We start from the raw sequence: 16,090 nt of genomic DNA on the forward strand, positions 1-16,090 counted from the left end.
TCAAAACAGCCTTGTCAGGGCACTCTGCACTGACCCAGGGCCAACGATAAACTGAGGGGTGTGTGCTTACAAATCACTGCTAAATTCTGAGTCAGAATAGTGTGAGTCTGGGGTGTTCCTGCTCTGGGCTGATCCAAATCCACCACCAGCTTGGCCATGAAGTATTTCTGCTAGGGTGGTGCTACCCTTGGAGACCAGAAGCTTCACTGCTAGAAGGAGCTGAATTGATTGGGGAGTACAGGGTAGAAACTCCCGTCCCAGATACAAATTGGAAATCTTGCAGCTCTCCCAAACTATGGCTGTAGTCCTGGTTGGGCCAAGTAGCAGACAACAGGATAACTCAAGAATTTAACAAGGAGCTCCTGGAAAGAAGAGGACCACAGGGGCCTGGGGAGCTCTCCTCACATCCCAGGCTGATGTGAGGCTGTGCAAATGTATGTTTGCCACCAAAAGGCAGTAAGAAGAAAAAGAGAAACAACAATAACAAAACCAAGAAACATGCAGAAAACAAAAATCAAAATGGCAGACATAAATCCAACAATATAAAAAATTACAGTTAATGCAAATGGATTAAATACTCCAATCAAAAGACAGAGATTGTAAGACAATTAGAAAAACAAGACCCACCTATGTGTTTTCTATAGAGACACACTATAAATTCTGAGACAAAAATAAACTCAAAGCAAAATGATGGAAAAAGATACCTCGTGCAAACTGTGTAGCAGCTATACTAATGCCACACAAAATAGACCTGAAGACAAAAAATATTATTAGGCACAAAGACTGGCATTTTATAATGATAAAATGGTCAATATTCCAGCAAGATATAACAATTATAAATGTACATGCAGCAACCAATAGAGCCCAAAATACATGAGGCAAAAACTGACAAAACTGATGAAACGACCAGGAAGATAAGCAACAAAGACAGAAAACGTGAGCAGCATGGCCAACTCAACTCAACAAACATTCATGGTTCTTCATGCAACGACAAATACAAGTTCCTTCACAAATGCACAAGGCACAATTCCCAGAACACACTGTACATTAGGCCACACATCACATCTCAATAAACTTAGAAGAGAAATTATACAAACTATGTTCTTCAACCATATGAAATTAAGTTAGGAGTAAATGATAGGAAAAATGTGGGAAATCCCTGAAATTTGTGAATTAAACAACACTCTTATAAATAACCCATTAGTAAAATAAATAAATCACAATGCATATTAGATGATATTTTGAACTAAATCGAAAATGAAAACACAACATATCAAAATTTATAGGAGGCAGTTAAAACAGTGTTTGAAAGTTACAGCTTTAAATACATATATTATGAAGGAAGAAAAATCTCAAATCAATAACTAAGAAACTAGGTAAACAAGAGCAAATTTAGCCCATAGGAAACGAGAGGAAAATATCATAAATATCTGAGTGAAAATCATTGAAATGGAAAACCGAGAAGCAAGGACAAACCAATGGAAACAGATGACAGATATTTGAAAAGATCAAGGAAATGTATAAACCTTTGTCTAGACTGAGCAAGGAAGAAATGGAAAATCACCAAAATTAGGCATGAAAAGAGGAGACATTACCAACTGTACAGAAAGTGAGAAGATTTAAATGGAATATTATGGACAATGTTATGCTGACAAATTAGGTAACTTGGATAAAATGGGCAAATCCCTAGAATGACACAAATTACTAAAGCTGAGTCAAGAAGAAAGGAAAAGCTAAAGATTTTCTTTAAAATCATAGAGAATTCAGCTCTGATCAGTAATCAAAAATCTTCCCACAGAGAAGAGCCCAGGCCCAGATGCCTTCACTGTGAATATGAACGAATACCTGAGAAGAAAAAGTACCAATGCTGGGCAGAGTATTTCAGAGAGAAGAGGAGGGGACACTTCCCAACTCATCCTATGAGGCCAGGGTCATCCTGACACCAAAGCCAGAAAAAGACAAGAAAAGAAAGCTGTAGTTGTCAAGGACCAAGACCCCTCATGGGCACAGAAATAAACATCCTTACCAAGTTGTTAGCACATTAAATCCAGCAATATTTAAAGAGGAGCAAACACCATGACCATGGGGGATTTACCCCCAAATGAAGGATAGTTTAATATATGAAAATCAGTTAATATAATAGGTCACATAAATACAATAAAGGACAAAAATTCCCAGCATTTGGCAAAGTTAAACACCTATTTTTTATATTAAAAAAATTCCTGTTTGACCAAGTCTTGACAAAGGCTGCTCCCTGCACCTGATTAAGAGGCTCAAGAACTTGGTCCTTAATCTGAGTCTGAGCACTGACCCCTAACCAGGAGCGAAGCAAGGACCCCCCACTCCCCACCTCTGTCACCAGCGCACGTGAGGGTCCAGCCCAGGTACAAGGCAAACAAACCAAACCAAACCCGGCCTCCCCGCCCCACCCCAGAGCAGCCTCTCACATCCTCATAGGACACTAAGATTGTGTTTAAAACACTGTCTATTATTTTCTGAGTGATTTCAGTTTCCTCTGGGTCCACTCTTCTATTTCTATTCTTCTGCCTCATTCACGCTTTGGGGTTTTCGTCAAATGTTTGCGAGTCCTCCCTGCTTTGTTCCTGTGTGAGAAGGAGGCCTCTGCAAGGTGCTACCCTGAGTGTGAAACCCTGTCTCTCCCAATAGGTTTCTGGTTTTTCATGGGAGGGCAGACTCAGGGCTTGGACAGCCCAGGTGAGGGCTCAGACATGCGGAGGTGGCTGTGTCTGAAACAGCCGTTCAGGGACCACAGAGTATCGCCATCAGGACACAGGGGTCTGACCCCAGGAGAGCCACCTGGGACCCCTCCAAGCTTCCACCTCTCATGTGCAGCGTTAGGGACAGAGCCTGTCGCCCAGTGTGGCTGTCGGGATCAGACGGCAGGGTGAGCAGAGGGGCTGGCACAGGAAGATGCTCCAGAAACACGCGTCGCCTTCTGCTTTCTTCCCGTGTCACTATTTCCCAGTGATGACATCCCATGTGCTTTCCAATGGATGCTGGAGGCTTGGCTTTGTCACAGAAGGGTGACAACCAGCCTTTCAACATGCAGTGAGGCCCCTCCAGCCCTGACCTGCACCCACTTCATTTCATAACTTTAAGCTCACATTTTATATTTTGCAGAACTGCTTTATTACTTGTGCCTGAAATCTCTCTGCTTGAGTTTGTTTGTGTGAAAAGGAGACGTGATTTCCTGCGGTTGGGGCCCTGTGAGCTGTGGTTTTAGCTGTGGCCGGGAACCAGGAGGAGGCCGCGGATAGTGCACCCAGAGCGTCCCGAGGGCCCCCCGAGGCACCTGCCCGGTCACCCTCCATCCCCGTGCACCCCTGGACCTCCCCAGGCCGACTCTCCGCTGTGCCGGGCTCCCACTCTCCAGGCAGCGCACGGCAAATGCCGTGGCTGAGGCCTCTGCACAAGATGCTTTCAATCAGCTGCAGATCCGCTCATGCCAGCACCACCGCCCCAGAGGCAAATGAAGCTGCAGGAGCTCCTACAGATGTGCACCCAGTGAGCAGACCCATCTGGACCAGGCCACCTCCACTCCGAGTGCTGGGCAAGCCTGTCCAGGCAGAGATGGGGGCAGAGGAAAGGCTCCTACCAGGGCAAAGCTCTCTGAAAACTGTGATTTCCAGGAAACAGAATCGATCTGCTGTAGACTGAGTGAAGCCAAGGAACTCCCCAAGGAATCAAAACCACATTTTCCCTTTTATCGGAAGTAGAGCTGCCTTCTGGGAAGAGCCCCACATCAATACGGACCATGTGTTTTTTATTTGAGTTACGATACGACCATGACTGTTCTCATTCTGTTCAATGCGATGATCTTACAAAGTGATGCTTGCTCTGTGGGAGCTGCTGCGGTCCTGGCCCTGTGGTTGGCACGTTCCTATCCTGTCACCCTGAGCAGCCCCTCCCACACCGATTTGGTCTTGGCCATGTGACTTGCTTTGGAAGATGTGCTCCACGGCAGAGACTTGAAAAGCCCTGGCTCCCTGCTCACCCTGCTCTCTGCTCCCGGAATCCCCACTACGGCCGCCACATGATGAGGCGCGTGTGGTTCTGTCTCCTCTGTCACCCGGGCCAATAGCCCAGCCCACATTCTCAGGCTCAGGCCAGTGGGGGAACCCGGCAAGCCCAGCAGAGCAGCCTCCATCCAGCTGAGACCCCTGCAGAATGCTGACCCTGAGAATCACAAGCTCACAGGGCTGTTAGAAGCCACGATTTGGGGGAGATTTGTTACACAGCAAATGCTAATGCGTACGTGCCTATTATTTTTTCACGGAATGGGAAAACAGAACACTTCCTGCATGTAGTATGTGACCAGAGAGAGGGGAGGCCTGAAGCCCACATGAGTGATGAAGGAACAGTGTAGGCAGGAGCTACCTCTACATTTTCAGTCTACTAAGTGTCCCACACTTTTCACTGCTGGGGATGTTATGTGTTGGAGCTGACTTCTAAGAACTTGTGACAAAGCTGAAAATCCTGTGCCAGCCAGCCTGGCCAATGGGGGCACTTGGGACCCTCTGTGCACAGAGAGGCCCCGACCCTTCCTTCTTATCTTCTCCAGACAATGGCAAGTACCACTTCCTGAGCATCTGTTCACTTGTAATGCTGCCCTGATTCTCTCATCCTCTTCTATGACAGGCCCCTCGTCCTGCTCTGCAGCCAGAGCAGCTCTGACGATGCACCCCTACCTGAAACACCCCTATCCCCCCGGGATCTCCTCCACACGAGCCTGCACGGTGGCACCCCTGGAGCTGCAGACAGGCTGGGCTCCCAGTCTCGGCCCCGCCCCTCCGTGGGGCTCCTCTTGACCCTATTACTGTCCCTCTTGTCTCCAAGCCTCTGGGTTTGTGTCCCCGCCTGAAATCCAGTCTCCCCGAGACGGCAGTGAGGTCCTCAGGGACAGGATCCCGCGTCCTCCTGGTCCTGCCTTCCCGGCCCCACCAGGTCTAACCCCTCGCTGTCCCCGCAGATCTAGGTTGGACACCTCTGTGTGTCATCTGCTCACGACGTCCCTTTGATTCTCACCCCCTACCCTGATGAACCTTCTTGCCAGAGGGTCTCTCTCTCCCCGGCCAGGTGCAACCGGGTGCCTCCTCTGCAGCCACAACTGAGCCCCACGCTGAGCTCGGGGGCTCAGCCTCTCCTTCGGAGGCTCTCGGAGCAGCGGGTTTCCATCACCATAACTCCCGCGTTTCGCTGAAATTGCGTCTTTGTATGTCTGCTTCCTAAACTCCATGCAGCACTTACACTTTGGCTTTAGGCAAAACCCCAGACCTTGGTAAAAGTGGACACTGAACAGAGGCTCCTGAACGGCAGCTAAAGCACTCGCCCAGCTTTCTCAGACTTCAGCACGGCCCAAGCTCACCCCTTGACGGGGTCCCCGGGGTGTGCTGGTCTTCCCGATGGCCTCCGACAGCTGCCTTCCACTCCACTCCCCGTCAGCTGGTTTCAGGGACTCTGTTCACAGGGTTTGCTACAAAAGCACATTTTGTTTTCCATTTCTGCATATCTGTTTGGACTAAAAGCATCTCTCCAACTGTTTCTGGTTCTCGTTTTACCTCCGGTCGTGACGCCCCTGGTCTCCTGGGCCCATAGGTTCCCTGTGACCTCACTGACCTTCTCCCCAGTCTGGGCCCCCGCGGTGGGGCTGAGTCTACTCCAGACACCCTCCCTTGCTCTCTCCTGCCTCTCCCAGCTTGCAGGCAGGAAGCCCCGAGCTTGCTCTGCCCTGAGCCTCCCCTGCTGAAGGGTGGCCGCCCGTCACGGGGAAGGTCACAGCGCTCAGGCCTGACCACACCTGCACATGGACCCCCCCGCCCCCGACGCTGGCTGTCTCTTCTAGGATGGTCACTTCCCTTAGTCACCGCCCTGAGGGTGCTCACCCTCCCGCAGCTCCATGACCCTCCCCGACGTGGACCCTCATCCCATCCTCTTCCACCTAGAGCACTTGGACTTGTTAACCTTCTCAGACAAGCCTTGTGCGGACTGCTTGAGAAAGACCAGACTTCTGCCTGTACATCAACTCCTGCCCCCCACCGCCCCCTGGCATCCTCTGCCCTGGACGTTTCCCTCCACCCACAAAACGTTCTCACCTATCAAAGTAGGAAACAAACTTCCTTTCCCTCTGACCACACGCTTCCTCCTAAAGGTCTTTCCCTCCCAACGGACAGAAACCGGCCCTTCTCTCCCTGCCATGCATGTCCTGGAGGAACCCCCTCTAGCCTCACAGCAGCAAAATGACTGCCCCCCCGCTTGGGCGCCGGCCTCCTGGGCTCAGACCCCTGCAGCCGCACCCTCGCCCTCCACGGGGGTGGCCGCACTTCACACCCCGGCCAACACGCACATTTCTGGGCGTGTGATCCGACGCCTGTGCCTGCCCTAAGGAAGACGGGACCCTGCAATCATTCAGCTCGTCTGCTGAACGCGATCAATTTCAACTGTTTCTTCCAGCAGGTTTCAGCTATTCCAATGATCCTTAGTAGACACTCTGGAATGTCAAATTAAGGAAACCACACGTAGCAGCAAAAACATCCCAAATTGTCCCCACACGTGTACTTCCAGCCTTGTGTGGCCCTAGGACCATGAGCCCCCCTCCCCTGCTCGCTTTTGCCAGTGACCGGACTCTCTTGTGGGCGGGGTGTCAGCAGAGCCCCACCCCCTTCCAGCACTGTCAACCGTTAAGTCCCGACGGCTGTGACCTTGTGCCCTCTCTGACCAGAATCTCTGCTGAAGCCCCCCGGGTCCTGGTCCTCACCTGTTGCTCCGTCCCCGCATCTTCCACAAATGTTCTGAGTGAAGGGCCCCCAGAAGGCTTCGGTTTCCCTGCATTTGCGCGCACTGGCTTCACGCCCCGCCTTCTGCCTGGCACTCGTGTCCCGCCAGAGCCCCACACCCTGCTCCCGAAGGCCCATGACAGACACACGCTCTGACCTCCAGCTCCTGGAACCCCTCCTCCTCCACGTCGTAGGAGAGCGTGTGGATCTTGATGTCTTCGGGCGAGAGGTCGAGGAACTTGCCGTCGGGGTACTCCAGGCTCTCCTTGGCGGGCGACCGGTCCTCGATGAAGGTGGTCTCACAGCAGTCGGCCGCCACGCTGTCCCCCCAGGGGTGCAGCACGCCCTCCGAGTAGAGGAGGATGTTGGGCCGGTAGAGGGACTCCACTGACTGCTGGAGGGTGTTGGGGTCCAGCAGCTGCTGGACCGGCTTGTTCCTGCTGCCATCCGGGGCGGCCGGTGCCGCGTTGCCCACCATCCGGCAGCTCTGGTACTGGGGTGCCGGGTACACGGACACCAGGCCATCCCTGCTCTCAGACACGAGGCTTCTGGTGTTGATCAGGCCATTCCTCTTGCCTGCCTCGCCGAGCTTGCTGCGCACCAGCCCACTCTCCTGCTCCACGGCTCCAGCCATGGCGCTGTCCTCCCGGCCGGGCGTCAGGCTGGCGGGCTGGACTTGAGGGTCACGCTTGCCTCACGGGGCCCATTTCTCCTGGAGGAGGAAGAAACAGAGATGAGACAAGAAAATCACGCCTGGAAAGCTGCTCATCAGCCAGACCCTGGTTGTCTCAGGGTTTCCCGGTCGCCGGGGTGCATAGCCACTGATCCCAGCCCACCTACTCTGCCGAGTTAGACAGGCTCCATGGGGGCAGTGGCCAGAGGGAGCCAGAGGTGGACTCCTTGCATCTCTATACTCTAGTCTCTGCTCCAAATGAAGGCGACTCTGCAGGAGTTGGAACCACTGCCGCCCTAGAGAAACTCATGATTTCAGCAGACCTGCTGAAACCCACAGGCAAACCCTACCCTCACCAGCCTCGACCACAGGGGAAGTGGGACAGTGCGTCCAACTCTCCCAGGCCCACGGCTCCTCATCCCAGCAGAAAATTCACACCAAAGAAGAGAGGGTGACTTACAAAGATCTTGTGACTTAGTACTAATGGAACAAAGAAATAAAGCAACTATTTTAGTTTTTGAACCTTTCAAATAGATTTCCAACAAACAACCAACCTACGACCTCTTGTGAATTAAATTTTGACTAGAGGGACATTAAAGTTTTATATTCTAATAAATTCAAGGATTTTTTGAGTAATGTTTTTATCTGTATCATCTTTATTCAGGTTTCTTTTTGGTCTAGTATATCTTAAATATTGATCTATTTTATTTAAAAATTTTTTTTCGAAGAAGTAAGTTGCTTTTTGTGTGTGTGTGTGTGGTACACGGTCCTGTCACTGTTGTGGCCTCTCCCGTTGCGGAGCATAGGCTCCGGACGTGCAGGCTCAGTGGCCATGGCTCACGGGCCCAGCCACTCCACGGCATGTGGGATCTTCCTGGACCAGGACACGAACCCGTGTCCCCTGCATTGGCAGGCGGACTCTCAACCACTGCGCCACCAGGGAAGCCCCTAAGTTGCTTTTGCATATAACTTACAATAAAATACCTCCATGTGATAAAAACAAAAAACAAACGCCCCACACAGATGTAGAAGTGATAGGAAGACCTACATGTTAGTGCTGTACAGGGACTAAGTTCCCGGCTGAGGAAATCTCACACACACATTCTAGTATGTTCTTTCCTTGTGTTAGAATTATCTCAACACTCACACCTGCCACTGGCCTTCAGCAGGGTCCCAGGAAGCAGACTGGAAATTTCCTTGCCTCAGTGGTGCTCGGCTTAGAGAAACATCAGTGCACATGGGATACAATTAAGAAGTCTTCTAAACTGTTTCTCCCTAGATCATGTTCCTTTCTAGGGTTTCAAATGTTAAAAAAGGAAAGAAGATACCCAAGCTTAAGATTTTGGGAGACAGCTTTTCCTCTTTGCAAATTAATAACTGTTATGTAGGAAAACATTCCCTCTTGGGGCTTTCGGGTGCTCTGGCTTTCTATGAGATTCAAGAATTTTCTTACATTATAACTGCTGGGTTTGGTGGTAGCTACAGGAATCCAAAATTTCAGACTGAGCCGAGGAGGAGAGAGAGAAGACACCCTTGCGACTAATTGGAAAATAGCAGTTTAACTGAGTCGACAGATGACCAGTTGAGGGCAGTATATGCACTGGGAGGTGTGGGTGTCACCATTGTGACACTGTGTCACCTGTCCGAGAGCAGGACACAGTATGGGCTCTGCTGCTGTGGCTCTAAGAAGCCCTCGGCCCTGGGGCCCAGTCACAATCCGAGAGCTAAAACCACTGATCCTGAGCACCTGCGAAGCATGTCCTATGTGTGAGAATCACCTCCGCACCCAGTCACCTTCCAAGCTCATCCAGGCATTTCTGGTGCAAACACCCAGCTTCTCTGATCTTCATCCTTCCACAGCGAAGCTGCTGGGCCCCTCATGCAGGGCTGGATGTACCAATAAGACCAGAATAACCTTCTTGAAACTCAGTTAGGCTTCTCAGACTCAGCTCCTGCCTGGACCCGAAGTATCTTACAAAAGACATTTGGTTACATTTATTTAAATTCCTCCTCCTGGATGGACTCTCCTGTTGCAGTTCAGCCAGAGTGACCTTCCCTTTTCTGGTGTGTTCCCGGCAGCTGGGCTCCGGTTTCTCCTATACTTCCTTGTGCGTTCTTCTCCGCCAACGTGATAGCTACTCACGTCACCTCCTCCTCAGCCCCTGCCCTGCCCAGAGCCTGAGACCAAAGAACCACGGTTCCTTCGCCCCTCTGGTCCTGGTATGCAGCAGGTGCTCAATGAACAGTCTCAAGGGTTATGGGATAGGGATCTCCTTGAGCTGCACCAGCCTCAAAGTGGGTCGAAATCATGGCATTTTGAGGCAGGCGCAGCTTAAGTCTTCACCTAGAGTTGGCTGAGAACTTGCAGCATTAGCACCACTTGGGATTCTGTCAGGAAGGCACGGTCTTGACCACCTGGAGCTACTGAGTCAGAATCTGCATTAACATGACCACAAGAGTAATTTTGCACCTTGAAGGGAGGGGCCCTGCTCTGTAGTGAATAGTGTGAGTTCTGGCTGTTGGCTCCATTTTACAGCTATTTACTATCCTTCTTTTTAGTATTAAAACAAATATATCCAACAGTTTACATTCTTCATCTTTTGGTTGTATTTGGCCGCATTGCATAGCTTGTGGGATCTTAGTTCCCTGACCAGGGATTGGACTTGTGCCCTCGGCAATGAAAGCGCGGAGTCTTAACCACTGGACCGCCAGGGAATTCCCCAACAATTTACATTCTTAAAGAACTTTTTTTTCTTCTTGGAGTGAATTTTTCCAACATTGAGTATGATAAATTATGATTACATCTGAGGTAAAGGGGCTGAAATGAGTGGAATTTTATTTTTGTCACTTCAGCATCCTTCAATACTATTTCTTCTAACACAGACTGGCTTGTCATTGTCTCTAACCCCTAATTCCTATTTGCTCATTTCCTCTGTGTTTACTTCCACGCACTCCTCCCCGACTATAGCCGTTCCCGAACCCGAGTTTAGCAGCTCTGAGATAAAGCGTCCCGTGCCAGAGCCTGGGGTCTCCTCCAGCATCCTCACGATGCTTACTGGGGTCTTACCCATGATGGTGCCATTCCTCCAAGGCTCTTTATAACAGACATAAAATTACGTAATATAATCGGTTACATAACAAATGATACTTCATTTTTTTCTCAGCCCATGATATTCAGAAACAGCAGCTGCAAAGAGGAAACCCTTTGACTCGATCCTTTATTTCTGCTTGAACAGCCTCCGCTCTGTCGAGGATGCTGCCTGCCTTCTGTGAACAGAGATCGTCCTGGGCTGCATCAAGTGCTCCCAATTTTGTCCTCTGGGTGAGGCCCTGCAGTCTGCTTTTACGAGTCTGGCAGAGAAAGCTGGTCACTCGTGCTACAGCTGCTGCATTACTGATGGTGGCGGTTGGGGGAGGGGAGAGGATGAACAGGGGTCTCCTGGTGCCTGAGCTTCATCCCCTTTCTCCTCCTTTTCTCCTTCTCTCTCTCAGAACCACAGCTCAGAGAGCCCTCCCACCCACGGGTTTGGGTGAACACCAGGCAGGTAAGGAAACTGATGGGGGCTGTGAAAGAAAACAAACAGAAAGCAGACAGGCCACAGCTGTACAAATTCTGCGTTGTACAGAAACACACTTTTCTTTACTTTGAGGCTGTCAGGATATAAGAGGACGAAACTAAGAGTCAGGAAACCAGGGATCTGCCCTCAGTTTTGCTACTTCCTGTCTATGATCTTTAGCAAGTTGCTCGTGGAAGAGGAATTACTGATAACACAGTTGAGGGAGAAAAGCTTTAAGGTCCCTTCGGCGCTATGATTTGTACTTCATGGCCCATGAGTCTTGGGGTTTTATGGGGTCAGATGGAGCTTTTCCACAAGGTGGTGAAAAACCTCACACTGACCACAACAGGCTAGGCTTCAGTTCAATAAGATGTATATTTGTCAACTGCTTACTGTTGCGAGGCTCTGTGTTAGGTGATCGCTGAAGACAGAAAGATGACTTCCCGATATTAAAAGCCGAATCAGTGAACAACAATTACGTAAACCAGCATAACAGTAGTTACACAACGAACGTGTCGGAAAGTCACATCAACATGAAACTGAAATCTAATGTTTCAGAATGAGCTACAAGGAACGGAGAGAATGGTAGACATCGTGAAGAACAATGTAAATCAGGATTGGGAAAATAATCAGAAGCAACAGAATTTGAGACTAGAAAGAGACGTGAAAAGAACCCAGGAAAGAATTGGAAATAAAAGAGAAAGTCATTTCAGAAATCAAGGCTAAGCCAGAAGGGACACAGGAGCGAATAAACACAGTGGATGGTCCCTTAAAAGAAACAGAACGTGGAAAACAGAAAAATGTTTTAAATTAAAAAAACATGAATACTTCAATTTATATGAAATTCTAGCAGAGTGCTGTGTTGTGGAAGCAATCAAAACATTGTTTGAATCAGGGTTGGAAGGACGATTTCGTGCAAAGGGCACAGGGCAGTATCTAGGTGGATGCAATGACTCAGTATGCTGGTAGGGCAGGGGTTATGGCGGACGTTTGCATTTGCCAAAGCTAATCAAACTGTAACACCAAAGACGTGCATTTCACTGTGTGAAATTATTGTGAAACAAAGCAATAAATGCAGAATAAAGGCAAAGAAAGTACAATATGCATATACAAGGAAACCTCGGAGAAGAAAATAAACAATGGAAAACAGCAAACACTAAAACTATGATTTAAGAAGATGTTCCCGAAGTGAATGTTGAACGGGCTCAGTCAGCACCCAGAGAAACAGAACAAGAATGACTAATCCCAGCGTAAGTTACAGTCAATCTACTAAATGTTAAAGAAAAACAAACAAACATAACACCTTTGGTTATCCAGGAAAAAAAAAAACCTGGGTCACTCAAAAGGATAAGAAAATCAGATTGTCATCAGGCTGGTCCACAAAATGCTTTAGAACAGAAGCCAATGGAGTAACACACTGAGGATGCAGGGGCAGGGAGACTTGAGTCCAAGGTTTTACATTGACTCAAACTGACCCCGGGCTTAAAGCCTGTGGGTGAGCGGACGGGAGGAGTGTGGGTCCCACGAGGCCTTCCTGTGGAATCCAGATGCTACGAGCTGCGATGAACGACCAGAGGGATGGGCTTGAGGGCTGGCAGGGGTCAGGGGCTACAAGCAGGACAAAGACAAAGACGACGGGCTTTACACGCCTCTCGTGGGAACATGTGCCATCACCCATGAAGCCTTCTTGCCAAACAAACACAGCACAACACAACACAGCAAAACACAACACAACCTCATTTTCATCAAATCTCTACATCTAACCACCAATTAGGAAATTCAGACAACAGAGGAACAGGTCAAATGACATCATGGGTGTATGAAACCAGCAAAATGCGGAATGTGGACAACTCTACAGGAAAAATAACCCAGGAATTGTAAGGATTGTCAAACAGAGAGAGAGAGAGAAAGAGTCTGTGGATTAAAGAGGCTTAGAAGACATAGCAACTAATTGCATGTATTAATTTAATTTGGATCTGATTCAATTTTTTGTATGTGTATATATATATGTACATGTATATATACACACGTGCCCATGTATGTACACACAAACACATGCATATACTTACACATACATATTCATACTAAATGACTCTCTACGTTTATACACACATTTATATATGTTTATGTATTGAGACATTGGAGAAATGAGTACACTGGCTGGAGTTCTTGTAATTTTTTTAGGTATTGCTAATTTTTGGAAGGTGTATGATGAAGATTAAAAAAGAGCTACCTACTTTTAGAGATTCATACTAAAGTATTCACAGATGAAATAAACGATTCAACATCTGGGATTTGTTTAAACATCATCTGGAAAGGGAAGAGCTGGGTAGGGTACAGAGAACACAAGGTCGGCTCTGGGTTGATAATCAGTGAAGCTGGGTGATGGGTACATGGGGTCCATTATCCAATTCTCTCTACTTTCATGTACGTTTGAAATTTTCTATAACAAAGAGTTAAAAAAAATCAACAGATGAAGATGTGTAAGAAAGATGTTCCAGGTAGAGGGAACAGCATGAAACAAAAGCCAAGAGGCAGGGATGCCTAGCAGAGGGGCCAGGGGTCAAGTGGGAGGAGGGCAGGGGCCTTGACTGGAGGGTCTTGAATGTCATCTGCACATAAAACATTTACTGTGGTAAACTCTGGGCATTGTTGAAGATCAGCTCCTGCGTGGATGTGGTATCACGGAGGCTGCTCGGGCAGTGGGGTCTGTGGGCAGCATGGGGAGTGGGCCCAGGGGACAACGGGGATGTGGCTGTGATGTAGCGGGCACCCCTCTCAGCTCAGCAGCTCCAGGGCAGCCAGAGGCCGATGACTGCAGGGACCTCAGGGTGGCATGATCCAGGAGAGCGTAGTTGCAATTTTGTCTCTGACAAATGGGTTGTAAAGAGGCTGTTTGAGTAGCCCGGGCAGTGGCCAGGGGATTCCACAAGCGGCAGCCCCTCTGCTGCTGCCACTGGACAAGAGGGCTTCCTGGGGGACACAGGCACCTGGAGAGCCTGTGGGGATGCCCGGGAGACACACGGTCCTTCCCGGGTAACTGACGCGTCCGTCCCCTCACTCACTCACCCTTCTAGGCTGTGGGTGGTCCCCAGTGTCCACAAGGCTGTACTCCAAGAGGGTCACCTGCTGAGGATCTCTGTGTGTTTCTAGAGCTGAATGGCCGTGTGGCCCGAAGCCATGGACACAGGCCTGGAGAGGGTCCTGGGCGGGTGTACGTGCTCCCCGCACAGCCCTGACCTGGACGCGGGGGCCACATCCCCCCGAGGGGAGGGGCGGCCAAGCCCAGGCCTCCGAGCATCGCATTGCACTGCCTGCTCAGTGTAGCATCTTCCTGGGATTCCAGGGTCACTGGCTCTGTGAGCGGGGCTCGGGTGGGAGGAGGTAAAGGTGACAGAGTGGCCGGACTCCTATGGCTGCTCAGGCCAGACAGGACGACCCACCTGAGCATTTGTGAACAATTCACAGAAAATAGTTGTGAGCAGCCTGCAAGGCTGAGGAGCCGCCCAGGAAGAGGAATCAGTCGAACAGGAAGGAGAAAGATGGGGTGGGGGTCTGGGAGGAGCTGAGCGTGGAGCTAGTACCCCATCCCTTTTTTTGCGGTATGCAGGCATCCCCCGTTGTGGAGCACAGGCTCCAGACGCGCAGGCTCAGCGGCCATGGCTCACAGGCCCAGCCGCTCTGCGGCATGTGGGATCTTCCCAGACCAGGGCACGAACTCATATCCCCTGCATTGGCAGGCGGACTCTCAACCACTGCGCCACCAGGGAAGCCCCCCCCCATACATTTTTGATTGGTTTTTTGCTTTGTTTGGCATTTGACTCTTGGTGCTTCTGTTGCATTAAGCTTGGTTTCAAAATTGCTCTCCACACAGCTCATCCCTTTGGTCCCCCAAGTTCAAAAGCCCTTTGTTCCTCTTCCTCCGTTCCGTCCAGTCACTGATTCTGTTGATTTTCCTCAGAGATGCCCCTTGGATTCTGTGACCAGAAAACCCCCTCGGCGGTGGTCGGGCAGTGGGTCTCAAGGGCAGGCCTGGGCCCCGTGTAGTGACTGGGTACACGGCTGCTAGCCTACCCCTACTTTGCCTATACCTCACCCAGTTTCCATGTTGCCATGTCTAATTTTTTAAAAGATGCTGAAAATGGAGATTTTATGAAAACTCTCCCAAATTTACTCCTGTTCGCTCATTTTTGTACAAAAATTATGAACAGTGCTCCTTGAGTCCATGAGATTTGCTCGGCAAATCCCTCCCCAGGGCTGCTGGCAGGAGGGTCCGGATTATGCTGGGGTTTCTGAGCCCGTCCCCCCCTGAGAGGCTCTCCTGTGCCCGCTCCCACATTCCAGGCCTCGGGTTGGGCCCCCGGCTGTGACCGCCCCGTCCAAGCTCACCTCCCACCCCTTAACCCCACACACCGAGACTCAAGACGCCCAGCAGTCCGCTCTGAACTGGCCTCTGCGGATGCTGGGCCCACCTTTCCCACCGCCGCCACCCCTCCTCACCCACCAAAGCTGCCCTGACTCCACACCCGGCCTTGGCTTGGAAGTCACATCCCCTGCGGAGCAGTCTGGCCAGGCCTCTGACACCACCAGCCACGCTGCCCTGAGATACACTTCGGACAGGACCCTGCCTCCAAGGCCTGGAGCTCCTCCGGGTCGGAGACCAGCTCCACCCACTTGCAATTCTGATGGCGAGGCCGGGGTCACTCATGGTCCCCACAAGCACTTGATGAGTAACCAAGGCTGTTTGCCAACATAGGCCACAACCGGACGCTCAAATACGGTGACAAGAACCTCACTGATGGAGACAAAAATCATCCTTCTTCCTCAATCAGGAGAAATTATTTGCTTGGTCACTAACGTGGAAAGACAGGTAACCTAAAAGCTCTCCGACCTTAGATCAAGTTACTGAATGCTAGTGGCTTTTCTTGATTTATAAATAAACTTTTCACTTAGGAAGAAGCCATTCCAGCTGGAAATTCTGTGTCATAAGGGGAAGTATATTCCTATACTTTTGGTGTGAGGGTTGGACGTTCGTCAAGAAACTTCCTGGAACTTCCTTTGGCATA

General features: G+C 50.0%; 1 protein-coding gene across 2 annotated transcripts in view; it reads right to left on the reverse strand.

Moving 5' to 3' along the window:
- Window positions 1-7,428, reverse strand: part of SYNDIG1 (synapse differentiation inducing 1) — a gene marked incomplete at its 5' end in the record, with an annotated part of 48,780 nt that extends 41,352 nt beyond the window's left edge. For both annotated transcript variants that reach the window (XM_081256470.1, XM_081256469.1), the window contains one exon: window positions 6,952-7,428. In XM_081256470.1, the coding sequence (XP_081112596.1) occupies window positions 6,952-7,428 (477 nt within the window). The remainder of the gene's footprint in view (window positions 1-6,951) is intronic.
- Between the last annotated feature and the right edge of the window lie 8,662 nt (window positions 7,429-16,090).

The sequence above is a fragment of the Mesoplodon bidens genome (assembly GCF_964165515.1).
Source record: "Mesoplodon bidens genome assembly, chromosome: 15".
In the NCBI taxonomy this organism is placed as follows: domain Eukaryota; kingdom Metazoa; phylum Chordata; class Mammalia; order Artiodactyla; family Ziphiidae; genus Mesoplodon; species Mesoplodon bidens.